The sequence below is a fragment of the Lichenostomus cassidix genome, chromosome 6, assembly GCF_008360975.1.
Source record: "Lichenostomus cassidix isolate B80296 chromosome 6, HeHo_3.0, whole genome shotgun sequence".
Taxonomy (NCBI): Eukaryota; Metazoa; Chordata; class Aves; order Passeriformes; family Meliphagidae; genus Lichenostomus; species Lichenostomus cassidix.
Window position 1 is genome coordinate 10,845,367 of NC_139487.1, and position 23,977 is coordinate 10,869,343.

The window sequence follows — 23,977 nt, forward strand, 5'->3', positions numbered from 1 at the left end:
CCCGTGTGTGCTGCTGTCTTGGATGGCCGTAGGGAGTAAAAAAAAAGGCACCCTCTCTGTGAGGAACTGAGTTAAATCAACATCCTCCACCATCCCTATTCATTAATCACCCCTTGCATGAGAAAATGCTGAGAGGATGCAAGCAGTAGTGACAGGAAAGGTCAGTTTTTCCTGCTGACACGTTCCCCAACTGCTGCAAAAGCAGTTTTCAAAATGTGGAGCCTGCAGCCAGAATTGCAGCAGGCACAGGATAATTTTCCAATTAAGAATTCAAACTACCTCTGAATTCCATTAGAAGGAAGCAATTGTTACTTTTTTTCTATCTTATGCTGCTGCCTTTCCTTTCTGTTCTCATGGTAGCTCTTGATTTTCACAAGATGTTTCCTCCCTTCTTTTCACAAGAAGGTTGGGTGTTCTTGAAAGGTGAAGAATGGACTTGATCCTGGTGAGATCCTTATCTGTATCCTGAGGGAAGAGCATTGCACATGGATGCACATTTACTAGGCCACCCTAATATTTCATCTCTGACTGGGAGGGAGAGCAATTGAGAAGGGCAAGCAAAACACAGAATTCTGCACTGTAACTAACCTTTCCTGAAATGTTTCCATATGAGATATACCTCAAAATAAAAAAATGCCAACACAGGCAAAGAAAGGAAAGAAGAAAAACAGAGACTCTCCAGGTTACCTGCCTGCTGCACAGCTCAGCTCAGTTTTTCTACCAACTCTACTGCTTTTCCATGGAATAAAGAGGTTTTGCCTTTTTTCTACCCATTTTTCAGACTGCAGGCATTTAAAGGTGGAAAGGAGCATTGAGATCTGGCTCGCCTAGCATCTTAGATCAAAACAGCTGAGCAATTCCAGCTGCTTGCTGTTGATCCTTGCTCCCTAAACCATCAGCTGAGAGCTCTATTCCTCCATCTCCTGGAGCCAACAGTTTGGGAGGTTTGAGTGAGTACCACTGAACATGAGCAACATTTGTGTTAGGGCTTTACAACAAGGTAAAAAAAAAAAAATTCAGGTCACCTTTCAAACTTGATCTGGAATCTGCTGGACTGAGCTTTTTGCCAGGGGTGTGCCTTGTTTCTGACCAGTCAAAGCGGCACTCACCAGCTTTGAGAACAAAATCAAAACTTTTACGACAAATTGAGGCTTTCCCAAGATGCTGACTTGAAAACTCATTTTTGCAGGTTAAGATGTCAGACTGAAGGCAATTGCCAGTGTCCATGTAAAGAGAGAGAGAGGTAACAGGTGAATACTACCTAGCAGGATATGTGCAGTAAATAAGGGCTAGAAACAGCAAGGAACAAGGCACATTTATTGTGCAATAATATGTAAAGGGGAAAATATCATCCTCTTGCTGCAGGCAGCTGCAATCAAATTAGTGGATGCTGCCAATTAGTCTGCTGTAATTTTAATTCTATCCTGCTCCAGAAGAGAATAAACACTTTTGTTAGGTACCAGGAAAGCAGTAGGGGGCTAACTCACCCAAGCCACACAAGGGCCATGCCTGTATGGGCATATGGAAGCAGAAACTAATCCATTCAATTCCTACTCACCTGACCTGGAGCTGTTCACATGGCACCCTTGCTAAATGACTCATACTTTTCCAACAGGCTTCTCCTCTCATATTGCATTGCTTTATTCTAGGTATCAATAACTGCAGTTGGCTTCAGGTGGTCAAAGGGATCTATGTATTGATTTGTCTAAAAACAGTTCCATCACACATGAACTCTGGGCATATCCCACTTGCACACAACCTGCACACAGCCCAGGCCAACCACCCACCATCAACCACCAAAATTAACAACAGATACAAATGTTCAGCTCCTGGGGGAAAGAATGTGTTTATTAAATGCATAAATATAGTATCATTCTCTGTGGCTGAGCTGGGGGATACACTACTGCATGTGTTAGGATGTGATGAGGTCTCTGAAGAGTTACAGACAAAACCTCCTTGCACAGCATATTTCAAATGAAGCTTGGGAAAAAAGCTGGGTAGAAAGATACTGTAAGGAACTGTCTTAGCCAGGTCCCTGGAGCTTTCTGCATATTTTTCAGTGCTAATTTCTGTGATGCTACAGTTCTGGACATTGGCAGAAGTAATTGGTGTGAGACTTAGCTTGCAAGATAAGGGGGGAAAATTTCCAACTGTTTATTCTCAGCTAATTTCTTTTCAGCAAAGCCAATCCTTTTTAAAAAGGTCCCAATGAATTTTAAGGAGGTGTTCTGCCTGTTTTACCAAATAAAACAAAACTTAAGGTGTTCATGGTATCTGCATTTGTTTCCATATGAACAGATATGCATCTGCCTCCCTGCACCTCATCCCCCTAACACTGAATGTCTAAAGCTTAACCCTACCTGTAAACTCCATGGATCCCTGAACTACAAAATTGCTACATGCGGTTCTTTCATGGATAAAGCGGACCAAGAAGAGGAAAGAGGTCCAAATCAATCCTCTCCTTGAGGGGAAAACTGACATTTAAGCTCAACATGTCAACCACCACCAGAGAGCCCAAGGCAAGGCAGCAAGCTCTGCTGCACACAGAAACATTTCTTCCTCTTCTCAGTACATAAAAGAAGGTGAGTCCTTATATCAAAGAATTTAACAGGGAATATACCTTTAAAGTATATTTAGCAACATAAAAACTGCTGTTGCTTAATATTTTTTCTTTTTCCTTTATGCTAACACCAAAACCTATGCACAAATAAGTCCGTGTTTAGTGAATAGGTCTTAGTCCTTTAAAGTCCTCTGGCATTTTTCCCCTGACCTCTACCATAAACACCAAGAAATATAACCACCTTTTTGTGAAATATACTCAAAAACTCCTCTGGGTAGAAGGCCAAAGATCCTAATTCACATGCCTGTTGAGGCTTGAAAGGCTCAGCAATGCAAACAGGGCATGTGCTGGAGAGGTGGCATCTCAGCTGATCCAGACTATGCAAAGGCAGTCCTGAGGGCTTATCCTAACTGAATAAGAAGATTTTGGTTGTTGTTTGTTTTGGGGGTTTTTTGGGGTTTTTTTTTTTGTTTTTTTGCAAAGTCCTAGCAGCACCAACATCAGGATGTGGTAGAAGTAATGAAGCATCACCTCATCAAGTTACTGTCTTGAGGACATCTTCAAGCCTGAGTGCATGGCACACCATCAGCTCTCCATGCCATGTGCATCCAACACCAACAGTGCTGCTTTGGAGAGGACATGTCTAGAGGAGAGAGGGGATTTACCTGGGCTTTAGAGGTCTGCAGATTTGATGGTGGACAAGTTTTAAGCAAATTCCAACACAAGAATTCTGTTTTGATTCTGTTTTGCCTTCTTTTGGAAGGGACACTTTTTTGTAGGACACTTCTAATATTCTAAATTTCACGTCCCTTTAGGAAACAAAAATAAAAGTATATTTTTGGATTTTTGCATTTGCTTAAAATTCGTTTAGTGCCAACTACATTATGAAGCCCAGTTAATTAATGTTTTCCCAGTGCTTTGAAAGTCATGTACATGGGGAATTGCTATGGATTATTGCTTTGCTTTTCCATGAAATATGAATCAGCCCTGTTTCAGATCTCTTTAAAAAAGCAAAGTACATGCTCAGAGACCCTTCAGCTCAGCCTGGCAGCCCTGTAGCCAAAGATTTCCCTGCAGTTACTCCTCTCCCTCAAAGGAAATGTTTGTAAGACTTGTAATATTTCTCTGAGTTTGTTTCCTAGCAGAAGTATCTAACATTACCCACTCAAGAAATGTTTTACACCAAAATAAGGATTATAATTTCACTGTGTGTTTAATTGCCCTCATCTGTACAAACATTTTCCAGCAGTAAATATGACATGCCCAAAATGCTAAGGCTCAGTGATTCAGCTATTAACTGAGGCCTAGGCCGAATAAAGTGCCTCTGAAAAGCTTCAGAGTGAAAGCATCATTTAATAAATGAATGCAGCAGTAGATGGATAAAAATAAAGCTTAAATTGTCCAAAGAGGGGATGCCAGTATGAAACTTGGCACAGACAATATGTATAGGATTTGCTGATGAGCCCCACATGCCTATGGGCATTGTACATTGTATTAATTAAGGAAGAATGAGTCTCTACATTCCCTGTTGCAGGATATTGTGAAGAATCACCCTGGGATAACATCTAACATTCTGGAAATGAATTTGTGGTTCATTTCATGCATTCTGGGGAAAAACAATATGAAAAAATTGATTTCTGTCACAAACCTTTTGTGGCAGTTGTTTCTCTGCATTTCAGACACTAACCTGAAGAGAACAAATGGCTTATTTCATTCTTTGACTTTTAGCCACCAGCCAGAAAAGGAAGAGAGAAAGAAAAGAAAGAAGAATAAGGGTAAGGAGGATAAATACAGAGCAGAATAAACTACTCTGTTCTGGACCAGCAAGCATAAATGCATCAATGTGTCTCTTTGCCCCCAAAAAATCACACTCAATTAGCTGCTGAGAGTGAGATGTTCATTCGTCCCAACATCACAAGAGGGAAAGACAAAGAAGCAGGAAACAAAAGGGATTCTGGCAGCAGACAGATATGCAAAGACAGGCTCTGTCTGCAGGAACAGCAAGTCTGTGTGGCTATGATTTGTAAAAACAACAGTGACACGAGGTCAGCAGATCACCAATGTCTTGTGACAAGACAGGTTTGCATTCAGAACAGAAGAAGTATCCTCAGTGGCAGAATGAAGAGATGGATAAAACAGACACAGTCACTCGCAGGTCTCTGATGGTGAAAGAGCAACACTGGAGCAGAAGAGAGCAGAGAAACCACAGATCTTTTGGGAGTCCTTTGCTCTAAGGTAGGCAGGTGAACAAAGGATAAGGAGACAAGGCTGACCAGGGGACTGAGCACTAGACACACTCCCAGCTCTTCCCAACGGCAGCATCCCAAAGCATCCTCATCCCCCAAACATTACCCTGTTCCAGTGAGAATTCTCAGGGCAGAATGCTGCAGTGGGAGTCATGCCAAGAAGCAACGTTGTATGGTCAAACTGTAGGTAAATCAAGAGCTTCTCTTTGTTGGGTTTTTAATCTGTCGTTATAGAGGAGCAATAAAAGGAAAGGAAAGCACAAGGCCAAATGAAAAGTAATACTCTGCTGGTTTCTATCCTCAAGGCAAATTCCAAAGTGCCAGCACACTGTTCAAATCTAATGATTTGTAGAAAGAAAAAGAAGAATTCTGGAGAAACTACTGCAGATCTAGAAATGGCTTTAGGGAGTCACTATTACAGATTGTCCCTAAAATCAATATTGTAATGGAACATGTCTCCTTCGCTCAAAGGTTTTCAATCAAAACCTGAAAACCAAAAATGCTGTGAACAAAACCCAAGAATCTGTCTGTACCCTTTGGCCAAAAATCTGACAGAGTTTTTGGCTTGGTTTTCTTTACTTTTTTCAGTAAAAAGCAAGATTTTCTCCTGTGTGAGAAAACCCAGATCTACTGACATCAGCTCTGAAGTCTACAGGTAATATTTATTATTTCCTAAGTACTTGCTGGCACAAACAGGTGAGTATGCTTCTCTCTCAAACTCAGCGACAGAATGCCTGATACTCCACTAAACATGGAAATGTGTCTACATCCCATTTTTATTGTCTTCCGCCCAATGGAGAACAATTATCTGCAAGATAATTACAGAGCTATGATAACCACTGCTATGTCCTATTGCAATTAACTCCCTACAAATATGCAAGTGAAACAACATCACTCACTGGCTCCTCGTCCTTGTTCTCTATATGATCACCAAGACACAAGTTACTGAATCAACATTATTTAAAAGAACCTGTAGTGCAGCTAATAAGATACTCCTTCCTGCTCTTACATTCTGATGTAGCTTCATGCTCACTGTGCTTAACAATAGCAAAATTAAACTCATCTCATTCTACAGAGGAGACTCGGGGGAATGCCAGAGAATGAAAGGATGGGAGTTTCATTTTCTTCTCTTGCAGAGAATGAATTCTGCCTCATATAACTGCTGATGAATTGTCGTTTTAAGAGAGTTTGTTAATTTACAACAAGCAGAAGGCATAAAAATGGACCTCCTTATCTTTAATGGATGTTATTGAGCAACACAAATGGTTCACATTCAAATTAATGCAGAAACATCTTGTCTGTTTTGCCATGATAAGACTGTTGTTTCTGCACAGCATGGGCTCAACTTCTTGTGTTAAATAAAACAACTGGTTCTGTTCAACTTAATGCCAGACAAAGTTCCAAAGGTTCAGCAGTTGAAGTCAGTTCAGGGAAATAAAATGGAATTTACCTGGGTCCTTCCTGATTCTTCTCGAGAAAATCTCTCCGAAGAATTTTGAGGTATGACTGAAAATCTAGTTTCAAGTAAAAATGGTCCCTGATAGTATTGATGTACTTGGTGAGGATAAATTGTCCATTAGATTGCAACTTCCTCCAGTGCAAGAATGCTTCCAGCCCCAGTTGCTGTAAAGAAACAAGATCTGTAAATGTGCATTTCTTGAAGTCAATTGGGCCATCTGGGATGAGGTCTGGGGAAAAAGGAGGATGGATTCAGAAAAGATGCTCGCTCCTGATGCCTGTAGGTGCTTTGCCACTGGATGAAATGGCGAGAAAATTATGTCCATAATTAGAGTATGTGAAAAGGTCATTCCAAAACTTCTCAGAGCAGTAGTAGCCCAAATGTTTCTCTTTCAGTCATCTAAAAACAAGCTGAATTCTCTCCCACACTGAAAATTCACACATTTTTCCAGAAAGAGAGATTAGTATAATATAGAACAAAGGTCAAAACCTAACCCAAATTTCCCACCAAAAACAAAAAAAAAAGAAAAAAAAGTGGGAGACTATTCCTTGCGAGCCAGAATGCACAAAATATGATGCTACTTTCAGCCTGGCAGCCTGGCTTTTGATTAGCTTTGCCAAGCTATGACAGTATGGGAGATCCCCATATGCCTCAGAGGGATGCATTATTCAATATATTAATTAGAGGGCTGGCTTTCATCATTGCTTCCTACAAAGTATCACAAAGAATTACTCTGGGACTGTTCCTGACAGGCTGGAATTAATTTGTGTCTGAGTTCACGTGCATCAGAAGAGCCAGGATGAAGTCAGGCCAGGCAGACTACAGGAGTCAGCAGTGCAGCATTTAAGCTTCCAACACTGGCCTCTGAGACAGTGATGGGGTTTGGACATCTTATTTGTTACCTTCTTGGATGAGAAGAGCAGAGATCCATTCTCCCACCATGTGCTGTTCAGACAGACATGGCATTGGGACACAGTTCAGAGATCAATACAAACTGGGAGAAATATTCAACAAATCTTTCCTTACACCTTTCTTACTAGTGGATCATCCAGTCTGCTTCAGTCTCAGACACTTAGTCAAAGAAAGTTTGGGGGAGGTGGGGGCTACAAAATGATCCAAGATTAGCAGTGGAAGAGATAAGAGACTGGCCCCAGGATATAAAGAAACCTGATAGATGAGAGACCAAAGCAAAAGGCTTTTTGATGGCTGAAAGCACTAACTGTGGTTCAATAGGTGACATACAGTGGTAGGCGTTAGATTTAAACCAAATGAACAGAAATATTTCACCCCTTGCTTTTTGAGGCCTTATGGAAAAAAATAACTGCCAGCCACAGAACACTGAAGACAAACGTGGCAAACATCACGAATTGTGCTAAAATCACAACAAATCACAAATTCTAAAAGCCAGATAGTATTTATGTAAGGACAGCCACAGTTACATTAGTGGAGAAGAGATAAGCCTTTCTTCTGCAAGATATGTTGCATTTCTCAAGCAAAAAGAGGTTAGAGAGAAAAAGAAGGGGGTTAGAAGAAAAAGTGTCTCAAAGACAACTTATTCCAGAATTACCCTTCCAAAGGCTAAAACAAGAACTCATTCTTGCTGTTGTAGCAGCCAGAATTACAGAGGAGTATATGTATTGTGGCACTTTATCATGTGGTGCTTTTCTTATGGTTAATTTATTATGTACTTCATGGGTTTTAAAGAAGAATTTAAAGTATGTAAAATTATTTCCTTTCATAATCACACAATCACACTCAATCCTACTAGACACAATGTTTTTAGTATGTTTTTCTCTTTTTTTTTGTCTTCTTGTTAAAAGAGCTGTGAGCCAGGCAGCCTGATTACCATAGCATCCATAGGACTTTGTAAAAATTAAACCCTTATTTTCCTAGGAAAGCAGGCAGTAAGGAGAGGAACACCACACAATAGTAAAGCATCAGCTACTACTTAGAACTTGTAGTCCATGGTACAAGAGACTAGTTCTACCAAAATTGCTTCATAAGGTGAAGTCATCAGTCAGCATAAACACACACCAAACCCCCAAATATCTTTGGTTTTAGTCCCAGGTAAACTAGAAAAGAGTCTGTAATAATTCTCCAGTAGTGTGCTTTGGGTTTTTTCCACCTCCTACAAAGATGCTCTCCAGGTCCAACTATTTCTGTCAATCACTCATAAATATAAGTTCAAAAATGAATATGGACAGTTCTCAGAAAGAGGAATACTGGTGTGAACATTACATTGACCATGGGCACTAGTGGAACTCATAGGGTCTGTGCAGTCTCTATAAAACAGTCCTGCAGCGTTTCCCAGAGATATAGAAGAATTTTCCTGCTCTTACGGTCATTTAGGTTTTTTTACTCTTAGATATCCATAAAATCTATCACAATATCCCTGGAAGAGCACTTACCAATCTGTAGTTGAAAACCAGGATAGGATTGAGTTTAGGGGAAAAAAAAAAATCACACACTTGGTTTCAGACTGCACTCTTTCCCTAATTTATTTTTTTTTAATCATATGTTGCAAAATGAAGTTTTATTCAAATTTTAAAATGACTTTAAAAGACCATCCAAAAACTGTCAAACATTTCACAATATTCCTTTGTTTAATTTTTGAGAGAAACACTTTGATGATACTGTTGTTAGTTCTAAAGTGCCTTTATTGACTTGAAACATTTTCAACAAAAATAAACACTATTTCAGCCAATAAAAAGTGTACACCTCTAAATCCGGGCTCCATTTATATCTCTGTCAATGAGTTACTGTGTAATCACAAGTTAGTCACCTACAACCTAACATTTGGAAACATTAAATATCTTTAGGGCCAATGGCATTAATTGTAGGCACACAAAATGAAGTAAAATCCCTAGCCTCAGAGTTTCACTTTGCCCTTTTTTTAAGTGAAAAGGAAAATAATATTGGGTTTATTATCACCATGGTGTTGTGGTCTTTAATTAACTAAAGTGACCTTGCAAGGAAATCTTCCAATATACGCCAAGAATTTATGAGAAAGTCTCATCTCTCCTGGACTCTTATTACAGAGCTTGAGGCAAGAGTTTGTAAATGTTGCCCTCAGCCTAGTACAGATCATGGTCACGGTGGCTTGAGTAACATATTCCAGATTTATGTCAGCTTTATTCTCCAGGAGAAAAACCTTCCCTGCGTGTTCTTGCCCACAGGGCATGGGAGGCAAGTCCCTCACCAGAGCCAAATGAGTCATTAGCCCAAGGGAGGCTCCAGCAATAGACCCTGGGTAAATGCCTTGGTGATGCTAGTGGGTGTCATCCATGGCTGCCAAACTGGCATCACTCCTTTTATCCACAGCTCCATGTATGGTATGGTTTTAATTCTGAAAAACTCAAATGTAGGATTATTTAAGAGTCAATTTGACATTTACAAGACTATGTTTTCCTAACACTAAACTTGGCTGTAAAAAATCAGGCGATGTTTCCCCAGCACTGTGCAATGACACCATCTGGTAGTTAATGATTAGTGGGATTTACAGGAGAGGGAGGCACATATTTGACTAACCACTTCTTTGCTGACAAACTAGGCAAGTGAAGTTAATGTTGGCTGTATCCAAAGGTCACTACTGGAACTGCTGCTGAAACAGTCAGAGTGGACCAAAATTGGCACTGGAATTAGGAAATACCAGTGCTGTCAGAAAGATCAAGAAATAAAAACAGACACAAACATCTGCGTGAAGGCAGATACAAAGCCAGATAATAACCTTTAGAAACACTGAGGTAAACCCCTGAACTTCTGCTACATTACTCTCAGATATCCAAACCAGCTTCCGCCATAGTTGTTATGAAATTCAGGCTGCAAATAAAAAGAAATACATTGGCTACATTTTATTACCTGTTCCTGTCCAAAATCACAAAAAAGACTGAAAACCTTGCCCCCAAGAGACAAAATTTGTTGTCTTATTCCTCAAATAACTGTGACAGAAACCCCTTAACTCCAAAGCATAGCCTGTTAGTGGAAACACAGCTTTTCCTTCTCTTAGTGAAAGTACAGCCTGTTCCCTTCTCCCAGGTTTTAATCCTCAGAGACCAATGTGATTGTGGCTGGCATTCAATGATACAAGAAAACTCTAAAACAAACAGAAATCTGGTTTACTATCATGGGAAAAAAGGGGAAAAGATAAAATTCTGGGGAGACTTGTTAAGGGAATCAGTACTGCATTTGAGAACTACTTGATACACCAAATTTTTCTACTTGCAAATACAAACTCTGCTTCTTGAAGCCACACTAGTGAATGTCCTATTTTCCTCCTCCCAGTCTCTCCTTTCCTGCCTTGTTGGTGTTTTCTGTCCAACTTTCATCACTAGTGTGTATTTCAGTGGCTTTTACTGATTAGGCTCATGCTGCACAGTGACTTCAGGGCTCCAAATATCCCCACAGGCATTAGAAATGCTGTGCATATTTCTCCCTCTCTTCCACACAAGGTATTCCCCCCTTTCCTGCTCCCAGGCTTTGACAGAATCACCCACAGTCCCAGAGAGCATGAGTGAAAAAATAACTGAGAGAAGGGGAATGTCTAGCTGTAATAGGCAAAACCACCCCACTCCCCCCCCAAAAAAAAACCCAAAAAAATGAAAATTATTCCACATCCACCACTTTATATTCCCCAGTGATGATGGAAGGCAGGAAATAGGAATGTGTTCCCAATAAAGAAAAGCCTGGGGAGACCCTAAGAAAGGGTGTGGGTGTCCCAGGGAATATAGCCCTGTCCTCTGCTCAGAATAGTGATACTCATGTCTGCTCTGCAAACACAGGCAGGGCTCCAAAGACAGATGGACAGCAGGTGACAGTCACAGCCATTGGACAAAAAACACAGGTCCCCTTGGGAAACTCTGTATTTTAAAGAATTAAGCCATAAGACGATAAAAGGACTTCATACGCCACTAAAGCATCTTTTCATTCTCTTGTACTCTCCAGTGTTCTTAGTCTACTACTTTAGCACTTCATATTGCAATATTTGAGTACTTCAGCCACTACAGTCATCAAGGTGCTCTCCTATCCCAGTCTCACCTACAAGGCAAAGTCAGCTTGAGTCACCCAAGATGACATGGAAAAGCTGTGGTCCATCAAAGAGCCTGCTCAATTAATGCTCCAGTAACCAAACTGTCCTGCCCACCTGCTTAGTCCTGTTGTGCTGCTGCAGGAAAAGGCAGAGGTAGTAAAAAAACATTAGGGACGATTCAAGTCCTATGAGTTTTTATCAGAAGAGCAACAGTATTTAGTCAGCAGAACACACCATGTGTTTTATAGGCGAGGAAGCTTCCCCAGCATTTCTACAGTACAAAATACGGACTTTATTTTTTTATATCCTCCACATGGCAGCACAGGTGTCTAAGTTACAGTGATACAAAATGAACAGGGCCCAGAGGGAGCTGAAGAAATGTGTTCTGAAAGAAAAGAACATTGAGTAGGTTTTTAACAAACTTTGCACCCATGCTGGTTCCAGTTATCTTGAGTGATCTTGGAATTTATCACATTAGCGTAAACTCCTATTTCCAGTCTTACAGGATTCTAAGTCATTAAAATCTCTGAGGCCAAGGCACGTGGGAGCCAAATTTGGATGCCTGTACTCACATCAAGTAACACATTCTGTTCAAGCTCTGCCACTGCCATCAGTGGGTGTAGTTAACAAATGAATCACTACTACCAAAGTAGAGAACTCAAATCCTAGTTTTTTATAACTATGAGTGGCCCAAGGGTGAATCTCAGCTTATGCACAAACTTTGAGCAGGATCAGGAACTGATGAGAGATGTCCCATAAACAGTGGGACACGTGACATCCATGTGGGAAGAGAACACAAAACTACAAACCAGTGAGTAATACCAACATCTATGACTAAGGAAAGAAGGTGAAGGCAAGAGCCAGGCAATGCCACAAACTGGGATTGGAGCTTAGGGCTTTGTTTTTGACCAGAGGAGAGCCATACCAGAGCTCCTAGAGCCTACTAGAGCTACACCAAAATATGCACAGAGTGACTTGTGTGTCCATGAGTAACAGAGAAGCCGTGCTTACTCTGCTGAACAAAAATTCACATCCCAGTCTCACAAGCTCTGAAGCAATCGTAATTTTCTCCAGACACTAAAGTCTCTCTATGTGAGGTCTCTCAGGGAAGGTGTAATCATTCAGAAAGGTCTCAGAGAGAAAAATAAGACCTCTCCCTGTCAGGTTGACTGATCCCATGAACACAGTGAAGTTTATAGCCTTCACAAGCCCATTCAAAGCAGCTTGAGAGATGAAAATAATATTTTGAAGGCAAACACATTCAGCAAAGCCTGCTCCAGATAAAGCCAGCTGCATTCCAATCACATGGAGACTGCTCCATTTCATGAAGGATCCTTACCTGAGCTTCTTCTAACCAACAATGCAGAGTAGCACAAAAGAGCTGCTTACATCTGATTTTTGCATCTCCCTATCATAACTATTTCTACTTTCATGGAAGTTTTAATTAAGAGGTTCACTAATGTAGTATTTGATAGACTGATGACATGGACAATGACAGGCAGGTGACATGGAAAGCCAGTCTTTCCAACAACACCAAGCTGAGCCCTGCACTCAACATGCCTGAGGGAAGAGATGCCATCCAGAGGGAGACTGACAGACTTGAGAGGTGGGTCTGTGTGAACCTTGTGGCTCTAGGAGAACTTACAGCACCTTTCAGTAGCTAAAGAGAGGGAGTTTTTACAAGGACATGTAATAATATGACAAGAGTAGTGGCTTTAAACTGAAAGATGGTAGGCTTACGACAGATAATGGGAAGAAGTTCCTTATTGTGAGGCTGACAAGACAACTGAACGTCAGAGAAGTTGTGGATGTGCCAATCCTGGAAGTGCTCAAGGCCAGGTTGGATGGAGTTTTGAGCTACCTGTTCTAGTGGAAGGTGGCCCTGGCCCAGCAGAGGGGCTGGAATTAGATGATCTTTAGGGTCCTTTCCCACCCATACCATTCTATGATTTTATAAGCTTCACAGAGTAGGGGCTCTCATCCCTCTGAAACTTATAGCTATACCCACTTTTCTCTCTCTTTCACAGCCTAATAAAAAGAAATCAACAAATTTCTTAAGCTAAAATGTTCTGGTTTGCATTTTTTTCTGTACAGATCTTACTAGCCAGAGCTTGCACACCATCACAGTTTGCAGCTTTAAAAGGAAAGAAAGGAAAAAGAGAAACAAATCAGATAAGGAGAGTTATTATGTTCCACAATTTCAATACCTCTGATCCCTGCACGATGAATTGGTTCAAATCCTTCCCACTCTGGGAAAAACTTAATTCACTCTCTTGGGAAGCTTATTCTCAGTGGGACTCTGCTGTTTCTGAGTGGAATAAAAATTTCTAAGTCTATGTCTTATGAGTTTTAACTATAGAAGACTTGTACATTTCCTAAGAGAAAAAGACACCTGAAACAGAGACGTTACATAATGCACTGTTAAAAAACAGTGTGCAAACCATGCAGCCAAAAGATTACGAAAAATGAGGTGGACTGTGGAAAACAATACATATTTGGTTGTCAAATGGACAAATAGGTGATTTCCATTAACCATTATTATGTGAAAGCAGAAAATAAGGCACAACATCACAACCTGTGCTTTAAAAAGAGATTCTGTTTTGTTCCCAAGTCAGCTTAGTCCTTGCACTTTATCCTCCCAGAAAGCCTCTCCCCTAAGCTCACTTGTGCTATTTGAAGGATAGCATAAAATTATTTCAAGGATCAGCTATTCTGCTCTACAGAAGGATACACCTGGAGAGGATCTACACTTGCCTTTGTCATGTGCACCCAGCATGAATAGTGAGATCAAAGGATTTTTGATAGTTGGGTCAACCATCCACCTGCCATCCATCTCCAGAGCCAGGAGAAAATAACAACTTCCTTTCCTACATTATGGGATTATGGAACATGGACAGACAAGGTCCTGGATCTTTGATGTATTTTGCAGGTCTATGTGACTTAGGATCTTTAAAACTTCCTTTCCTCAGTGTTCAAAACCTTCTCATACTGTCCAAATTCCTCAGGCACACTAAGGGAAATCTCTAGGCTTGGTGCCAAAAAGCCATGTTTTAAATGTTGGAGTCTATAGGTGTTTATAAAGGTTTGCAGAAGGATGTAGATAATTTAAAATGAGGAGTCTACCTCCACTGCAAGGTGTGGAAATACTGCAAATACAATCTGTAGATATTTTGAGCCTGGATTCCAGGTGCCTTCAATGAGGTGCAAACATTTCTATGTGAATTTTACTCTAAGATATATAGATATAGATATATATTATGCTTTGTAATTGAGAGTCAATTTTTAAGTTTTCTAAGTAATTTTTATTTTTAACCACCCAAAATGTGACCCTGTGGTTCCTTAATATTATGGAAAGGAATACAGTTCCTTAATATTATGATCTTTTTTGGTCTGAAGGACCAGACACTTCTTCCAGCTATGCACAGATTCTGTAAATCAGCACTTCTACACATTCACACACATCCCATCATCTGCCATATAGGAAGTACAGCACTAAGAATCTGATTCAAGCCCCAAATCCTAAATTCAACTACACTTTTTCTCTCTAAAAGTCAATTCTCAAGCCTTCACATGGTGCAGAGAAATTTGGAAAAGAGGCATCTGAGATGGCTGAGCCTGGAGATAGAAACTAAATTTGTTCCATGATCTGATTTTAAGACACTTCCAATCTGAGAGGCTGACACTTGGGAAATGAGAAGGAATTGAGTCACAAAGCAGATTTCTAGCAAACTGCAGATCTTGGGATTTCACAAGTCACTATAATGAAACTGGCTCCTCCAAGAGTGATTTAAAGCAGACTCTGAATCATCCCTTCTCACAAAGATTGCATAAGGAGACTGGTCAGAGTGGCTGGCTCTGCACAAAAACTGTGTTCCAGGCTTCTCTCTGAAGGGCTGAAAAATAGGAGGTCTACTGATCACAGGTTTGTCACTGAAGCACTGGGCAGTTCCTCTGTGTTACTGTAAGTAGGTGCATAACAAAGAAGCAGGAATTTTGCAATTGCCAAAATACTTGTAATTCTCTGTAAAAGACACCAGAGGAGACAAGAGGTATAATAATGGAGACTATTGCACTGCAAGGCATGTACTGTGGGCTGAGTTTATAGCATTGAAGATGAACAAAACCAAGGCTAGAGCTCAGGTAAAGCAACCAATCCCTTCAAGACCTGCCCAAAGCAAGCCAAGCCAGTGGCTGTAACTCACCAGTAAAACCTGTTTGGAGTGACCCTCTCATGCATGAGCTGCCATTTTCTTCCAAAGTCCATGGAGCTGTACAGCTGAAAGACACAGAGAGAGAAAGTTTAAACTTTGAGGAAGAAGAAGAATGACTGTTGCTAGATAAAGTATTAAAACCAACTCAGATTAAAGAACAAGAATGGATTGTTCACAGCAATTGTACACAATTATTGATCACTCTCACTACCAGAGGATGCTGACAAGGAAATGCCCTCCCTTCACTCTTAAACCAGACTGAGCTCCTGAGAATCAAAAACAACTTGTATCTTCCCAAACCTCATCAAACAACTTTGTGCTTCCCAATTTTAGCTGCCAATGCATTCACTTCAACTGCCATATAACAAAGCTGGATGACGCCCTGGCTTTTTCTGCTTTACAGGAAGCAGGTGACATGGTGAATTCCTCATATCAAATAGAATGAGAGACAAATCAGATTAGTCAACATGACTGAGGTGGTAGTGACTCTGTACTTGAAGTCATGCTGTGATTTGTTTTCATGGACTGGAATCAGGTCTCTTCTGTATTGAAAAGTAAATTGCTCCTGATTTACATTTTCTAATATTCAGAATGAAGTCTAAATTTTTAGATAAGTTAGAAATCAACCTGTTCATTAGTTAAACACTAAAGATAGTGATTTGACTCTTCTTGGAAGCCAGATTTTCAATGTAATGATCTTTTTGTCTTTCTGTTTAACAAAAGACACAGCTGCAATGTAACCAAATTACCATGCAACTCCACAATAAGTTTCAGAGATATGTTTGCTTCACACATACGCTGCTTAATACCAAAAACACAATTCTCCATATAATTATTTTCTTACCCACAATGCACCTTCCCACAACCAAAATATATGTAAGCTCATTTTCTCCAATGTTGTGCAAGTTTGGTTCTTCAGAGAAAAAAATGCACTTTGAGAAATAACTACTCTGTTTTACTATTAGATTTAAGAGAACTAAATATCAGGCAGCATTTTGAACAGGATTTCAAATAAATTTCATCTGATATAAATCCTGGCTTAAGAAAATAAGGGTTGTTTGCCAGCTAAGGAGGTAGATAAGAGATCTGAAGAACTTACATGTTTGTAATAGCCAAATTTAAGTCCTTAATGGGAAAACTATATCATTTGAGTACAGGCTCTGCATTGCATTTGATTTGAGTAACTGGATTTGTAAATTGGAGGCAGGTCCATGTTCCAACTGGAAGGGTTCATAACCTGGTGATGTGTCCTGTGGCACCACGGTGATGGATGGCTAAGTGTGACTGGGAAGATAAACTACATGTGCTCACACTTAATATTAAAGTTTCTTGAATGGGCAGAGTCTTTGACCACAGAGATGTAGGAGCCACATCAGAGCTGGACCATAGATCAATTTAGAAAGATGATTGGAAAGGGCTGTTTGAGCAGTGTCCAAACCTTAAGGCAGTTAATTAATTCTTGCTGTGTTTGTACTCAACCACACAACCAAATCACTGTATAGCTAACAAAAGGAAATTCATACACTGAAATTCAGACCCCATCAAGTGTCTAATGCAACTGATATGTGTAAAGACAAAAGAACCAGTCCTTTGCATTTATGCCAACAGGAACTCCAGTTTGGCCAATAACAGCTTGAGCTGCCAGTAAAACACATGAGGGGGAAAGAGATGGAAGCAGGCATCCTTTAATCTTCATGTCAAAGAGGGCTCCAATTATGTAGACTTCATTCCAGCCAACATCACTTTGCTTGCGGTAAGAAATATTAGGAAAGATTTTCTGCCCTGTGTTCTTCAGGAGATCAGACATGATCTGAATATTCTAATTTGGCCATATTTCTTTAGCATTGTCTCTAGACAGGGTAGCACACTGCACTAAAAGCACTCAATAGCTAGATTTCCTCTGCTTTTTAGGTGATTGTCTAAAAAAGTATGATAGAGAGTCCTCTGCCCCAAGAGAAATTCCTTGTAGAAGCAAAACAAAGCAACAAAGCATTACTTGACTTTTTTTCTTAGAGGACAAGGGAAAAGAAAATTCCTTGTATAAAACTGAGGTTAGGATTATGAAGTCAGCATCAGTATTAAGATAACTACCTTGGAACACACAGGGTTTTAAAAACAGCAACTGAGAATCCACACTCCAAAGTCAAAATTCTACACTGCTAAAACTCAGCCCTGACTTCAGCACAGTGCCTGCCAGGAATATTCCTTGAGCCATTGGATATGGTTTATCCATCCAAGGACCTCAGCACACAGACTGAGTTCCATAGGTTGCATCAAACAGTTCAGTTATCCTTTCTGTTTCCTGACTACAGGTGCAATGTAGCCAAGCTTCAGGCAACTTAGTCCCAGTTAAGTCATGCTCACAATAAAGTCCAAGTGGGTCTAACATCCTGATTGTATTCTGCAATGGATTAAACATTCTCACCATGAGAGGAAAGGATTAGCAAAATCCATCCATTTCCTTCGATTCTCTTTTATCTTTTGCCCCTGGCATTTTCTTTTCTTTTGCAGCTGCATAACAGCAGTAGCTACAGAAAGCTCAGTGACATGAAGCACAATCTCCTTCTAACTACTCATGTCTCCCCATGTCTCTTTCAGGGAGCATCCTGCTCTATACCAAGATAAAAACCAGAGACCAGCTACCGGTCTGCTTTTTTTTTTCCTTCTTTTTCTCTATTAAAGCTCAGACTCACTGATGTCAGAAGGATTAAACTGAACTTGCAGCTTTTATGTGATTTCAGATAAAGAGATAAAGAGGATATTATTCATTTCAATAACTTTTATTTATTATTCACCTACTTATTTTAGGCATCCACTCCAAATTTTAACCAGATGACTGAGTTTTAAAGCTGTATGACAGAACAAATCTCTAAAGGGCCTCTCTGGCCCAGTTCACTTTTATAGTATTATTTACAGATGCAAATGCAAAGGTTAATGTTGAATAAATAAATAAAACATACAATAAAGTGATTTCTAGTATGCATTAAAATTGAATATATACATACACTCTCTGTTTATCTCCCTTCACGGAAGAAGATACGCTTTTAGAAAAGACAACAAATTTAGTGGCAAGTGCAGCAGATTTCAACAGAAATTAATTTGTCCTAAGGCTGAATACTAAGCAAAGAAAATAAATTATGTAGGTATGGTGCCAAGATTTTCCCATTTTAAAGCTTTGCTCTGGCTCTGTAGTGACAAGTAATCTCTGGCATTTCCATCTCTCAGAGCACTCCAACACATTGGTTCAAGAGGGGTGGACTCCAGCACACCATGAGGATGTTCTGGGAGAGTATGGCCTTTTTGCAACCTCCTCCTGTTATTTGATTTACTCTGATGACTGAAAAATTCATGTGTGTATGGGCTGGTCTTGTCCCTTGATTCAGCTAAAGAGTGGCATGCAGAGGATTTGACTCTGCCCCTACTCGGAGCCTAGTCAGACCTACCATTTAAAATAGGACAGCCTGCACCATTGAGAAGGTAAATAGCAAATATTTATCCAAACAGCATCATGATACTCCCCACTCAAGGACTGTAGCACCAAACATATCACATCCACCAACACAGCCCTGCATTTCTCCAGGAACACAATCTGTGCGAGGAAAGAACGTTGGCAGCCCCAGCGATACACAACTTTGTTTCACTACAGGCAAGACCTTAACTCCTGCTTGTTTTGCTCAGCACAAATCTGAATCATAAGGATATTACACACCACAGGCGGAATGCTTCATCTTCAAACTCTAAGAACATTTGCAACATTTTATTTCACACCAGCATTGTTTCCAAGTAAATTGGCAAGTCCCTTAAAGAAGGAGCTTTATCCCTGGTGTCAGATTCTGTGCCACAAACACAAGCAACGTGCCAGAAACACATTTAAAATTACAGAACTGTAAAGAAAGGAGTATACATACATGCATGCACAGTGTTGGATATGAAAAATGCTGTTGCAATTCTCCAGTACAAACTCTCAGGGTGACACATCATGTTGGCTGGCTTGAAAGACCTTGTTCTGGGTTGTGGGTAATTTGGTTTGGGTGTTTTGATTATTTTACCAATAAGAGCTAGCAAAAAAAAATATAGAAAAAATAGAAAAGGATGATTTTCCTTAAGAAGTAAAGCTTCTTGGAACTGGAACAGCATGAGAAACTGGTCTGCTTCAATTCCACTTATGGAGAGAGGGGAGAAGAACAAGCAACGAAGGAAACACATGGAAACCCCAGGAAGAGACTCAAGCCCCTGATGTTAGTCATCCATGTCCCAGCTTGTCACCAAGGCTCATTTTTAGACAGGCAAGAAACTTCTAAAATTGCTTGTTATTTAAGCCTTAGAGTCCTCCACCTCTCCAGACATGAAAAAAACTCACAGTGACTATTGCAGAAGGAGATGACCCTGCGAGAGACACATGATATAGTTGAGATGCATTTCATTTTCCCTGTTCCCAGGCTGACCTGCGTGGTCTTCACGGGGGAAACACACAGAAGAACAAAGATTGAAGGCAAGCTCAGGAAAGACCAAGCATAACATAGCCTGGGTACACTTCACCACAGCAAGAAGCACATCTAGATGTCACTTGTAGATTGAAAAGTAATGGACAACAGACTAAAGAAATTCAGAGAGCTTTGATATTTGTAGACTTTAATGTCTACACACATCAGAAGAAGGACATCATACAAAAAAGCTTATCAGCAAATAACATCTAATACTATTTGTTGATATGAAATCAGGTCCATTGGCCTGAGCAAACATCTCAATATTTTCCTGTCTGCCAGCCAAGCAAAAGGGCAAACAGTGATGCCAGAGAAAGTATGGAAGAGCAGCTGGACTATATGCAACTAGAGGAATAATTAATTTATTACACAAAAAATTACACTTCCTCCAGACAATATATCCAGCTGACGATGGAAAGAGGTATTCAAAATAAATGCAGCAGGGTGAGAGTGGGTCTAGTGGTAATAACTTGGCAGCAGCTGACACATGATGGAAGAACACGGTCAGATCAGCCTAGCCTGCTGTGGCCTCAGATGAGCACAATCCCAAGCAGGAGCTCAGATTGCTTACATGAAAAGATGGCTCTGATCCCAGAAAAGCACAAAGCAAACTAACACCTTCTCAGCCAGAGCTGGTGGGAAAAATCTACAAGATGCGTGGAGGGTTCCTGCCAAAATCTCAAACCGGGGCAGAAGAAAAAAAATTAGGTCAACATTCTTGCAGGAAATTGGACTGCATGCAAGCAATCTACAAAGAATAACTCAGAAAAGAAAGTCTATTTCAGGTTCTTAAATTTTCTTTACAGAAGAAAAATTACTGTGATCATTAGAAAAAAAATTAAAGGCTCAGAAAAGGTTGCAAACTCTCAGAAAATTGCAAGGTGTATCTTTTCTCTACATTTCTATGTTACAGATGAAGTTGCAAAAGAAGAAGGGTGTCATCATTAATATTTCAAATAGCTCATTTCTAGAAGGAAAATGAACTGCAGGAAAAATTCACAACACTTTTCAGTCTCTAGTTTACAGAACAGATAAGCCATGTCTGACAATTGCCAGCTGGACACAGGATAGACTCAGCACAGCCATGGAGACAGCAATTGGTACCCCAGAAACACACCCTACTTCTTTATCACATCTGCCCTCCCTTCATAAGGACAGATGGATACCCCTCGCTTTCACAACATCAGTGCCATGTTTAAACTGTGGGGTCTGTGCAAACCCCTTTCTCAGGTTCTCCTGGGAGGCAGGACTTGTTACTTGCAGCATTGTAGGTACAGGACTCAGGTCTAACATAACCAACGCAAGAACTATCTGTGCTTGTTCTTTCCAACTCCTCCAAGGGAAATACCTATCCTTTCCACCTTGCAAGGTTGGGCTCCAGTGGTACCAAGATTTAAAGCTTGGAAGTGCTTCTGGACCCTTAAATAATGGGAAAAAGACCTTATCCTTTTCTTCTCTTGTCACAAGCTGCCTGGAAACCACAATTCAGGTAAGGCACTCATGACAGATCCACACAAAGAAGCTAAAAATAAATCCTACTTCTCGAGCCAAAAGCTTTGTGCAACAGCTGGTGGGGCTGAACTTGGGAGAAAGAGGCCTACCAGCACCAAATTTATCGTCTTTGTTTACACAGAGTAGTAAAAACTAGTAATTGTAATGAAAACAAATGGACCGGTTTATCTCTTTACTTTGATTTCCTTTCCAGGTGATTAAAAGCTGCACCAAGAGACCTCATTGCAGCCCAAGGTTCTTCTCTAGCATTCTACAGCCAGATTGTTTTAGGCATGGAAAGAGAACATGCCCAGGCTGATGCATCTCTGAGACTCACCAGAGCTCTGTTCCCTACAGATGTTGCATAGTAGATGGGACACTGGAAAGAGGCCATTTTGATGAGGATATGTCAAGACAGAAATTAAATACTAAATACATTTTCATTATCTATCCCATACAGAGAGGGGGGGAAAAAAGTAAAGGTTTCAGAAGCTGGGAAGGTTTTTTTTTTTTTCATTTAAAAAAAAATATTTCACATGCTTGTCAGTAAAATTAGGTCTGCATGCAAAAGAAACTCAGTCTCCATCCCACCACAGTAAGACATTGGTCAGAGATCTTCTCCACTCAAACGCTTTGGAATTGTCTGACTTCATGTTGTAATTGTACAGCCCAATCCAGACCTGGTTTCTAACAAAGCCAGACAGGTTAAGAAAATTCACTGATGTCACGTTTCATGGTTTTATAGTTAAAAAAAATGCTTTCATGCAATAGATACACTTTGAACCTGATGCTAAAAGCAAGACTTGCTTCTCTCTGCTTTGCCACTACATCTCCAAGAAAAAGATGGAAGTGAAACTGGTGAAAAAAAGTCCATTCAAAGACCTTCACAGTTCAATTTCTCTTAAGCCTTATTGGCACAAAGCACACTCAGCCAAAAAATTTGATATTTCTGCTGAGAGCAGAACATCTTTTGCTTTTCTACTCCATGACTGGTTTCTAGTGGAACAAGAAGTCCAGATACAGCTGCAACAGGAGCAGTGTCATAAATGAGTATCACAAAGAGCTTAAGGTGTGTTTCAGCTCTAGATGAAAAACAGCCCCTCTTTTTTTTTTTTCACTTTTATCCCACCTCCAGAAATGCTGGGGTGGTGCAGAAACTAGATGAAAATTATTACTTCCATTTTTTTTTTTCTTAAACTGAAAATCTGGAGAAAAAATATGTTCAATTTGGTCAATCAAAACACATTTCAATCATTTCTAAAGAATTTAGCTTTAGCAACTTGCAAAAAGTACTATAAATAGAAATGCCATTTTGAGGGAAGGCTAACTTTTCTGATTGCTTATTTATTCCTTTCTCCATGACATTTTAACCATTTCAGAATTAGCTGCAGAGTTTGGGGGAGGACTAAAGTAGAGAACAGTAATGAGGGAACAATACTGGGACCATGAAGAGATCAGAATGGGATGGAGATGACAGAGCTGCCTCCTGCCACCAGAGGCTACAGGGTGCACTGGGAATTATCTTTACAAATATTTCTTCCACTGGCATCCCATAGGCTCAGCCAGAGGCAGGTTTCAGGTTGCTCCTGTTGTCTCCAGATGCTGCTTCAGTCCTTTTTCCCTAGGATCAGCTCTTTAATAGTCACAAAAGACTGAATCAGCTCTAATGGCTGCTGATTTTTCCGTCTCCAAGCCATGCTGATCCCTTTGTCCAGTTTCTTCAGCTTAAAAATCATTGGGCAGTATTGAGTCTGAGGTCTGTGCTATCTGGATCCACCAACCATGTGGATGAAGCCTGCAGGTCAGCCTGCACTGAGGAGCTCTGTGCCCTCCCAGCCCAAGAGGAAAACTGTCTTTGCTCCTGGGGGCTCCACATTGCAGCCCTTTAGAAGTCCCTCCTTACTCTCCATCAATCGTTATACTCCAGAAGTTTAACAATAAGGGGAAATAAATGTGAACCACATGTCTAATGGGAAGATTTTTCATTCAAATGTGCTTTATTGTGTGATATATGCCTTTAATTACAGTGCAAGCATCTGGGTACATTCGTTGCTATTACAGACCAATCTTTCATGTTTATTGAGCATAAGACTACAAGGGACAAAGCAGGAGAGGATAAGACATTAGCCAAAGTGGGACATAAAGTTACAATCACATGCTTGGCTGTTCCTCTCCTCCTACCTTTACAAACCCTGTGACACTATCTGTAGGTTATAATCTATATTATTCAGACAAGGATTTAAGGGATTTTTTCAGACCAGGCAGAGGGATTTTTTCAGATTAGTGGAAGAAATAGATTTCACACCACCAAACCACCTTCCAAATTCATACAAGACTTTTCTAATTTATTTGTTTATGTGGAAAAAATATTTCTGAAAGTATGTACATGGGCATTAATGAATAGGTTTTGAAACTGCATTTAGAGCAGCATTTTATTCTGAGATGAAGTCATCGTTCATGTAAAAAATTTCACACAGCATGAAAGAAATATTAGTCTGGT

The 23,977-nt window shown here is 40.2% G+C and overlaps 1 protein-coding gene across 1 annotated transcript in view; it reads right to left on the reverse strand.

Annotated features, from left to right (window-relative positions):
- SORCS3 (sortilin related VPS10 domain containing receptor 3) overlaps positions 1–23,977 on the reverse strand; it is a 263,207-nt gene that overhangs the window by 81,763 nt on the left and 157,467 nt on the right. Inside the window, exon 5 of the mRNA XM_085064890.1 lies at positions 15,494–15,567. Within this exon, the coding sequence (XP_084921016.1) occupies positions 15,494–15,567 (74 nt within the window). The remainder of the gene's footprint in view (positions 1–15,493; positions 15,568–23,977) is intronic.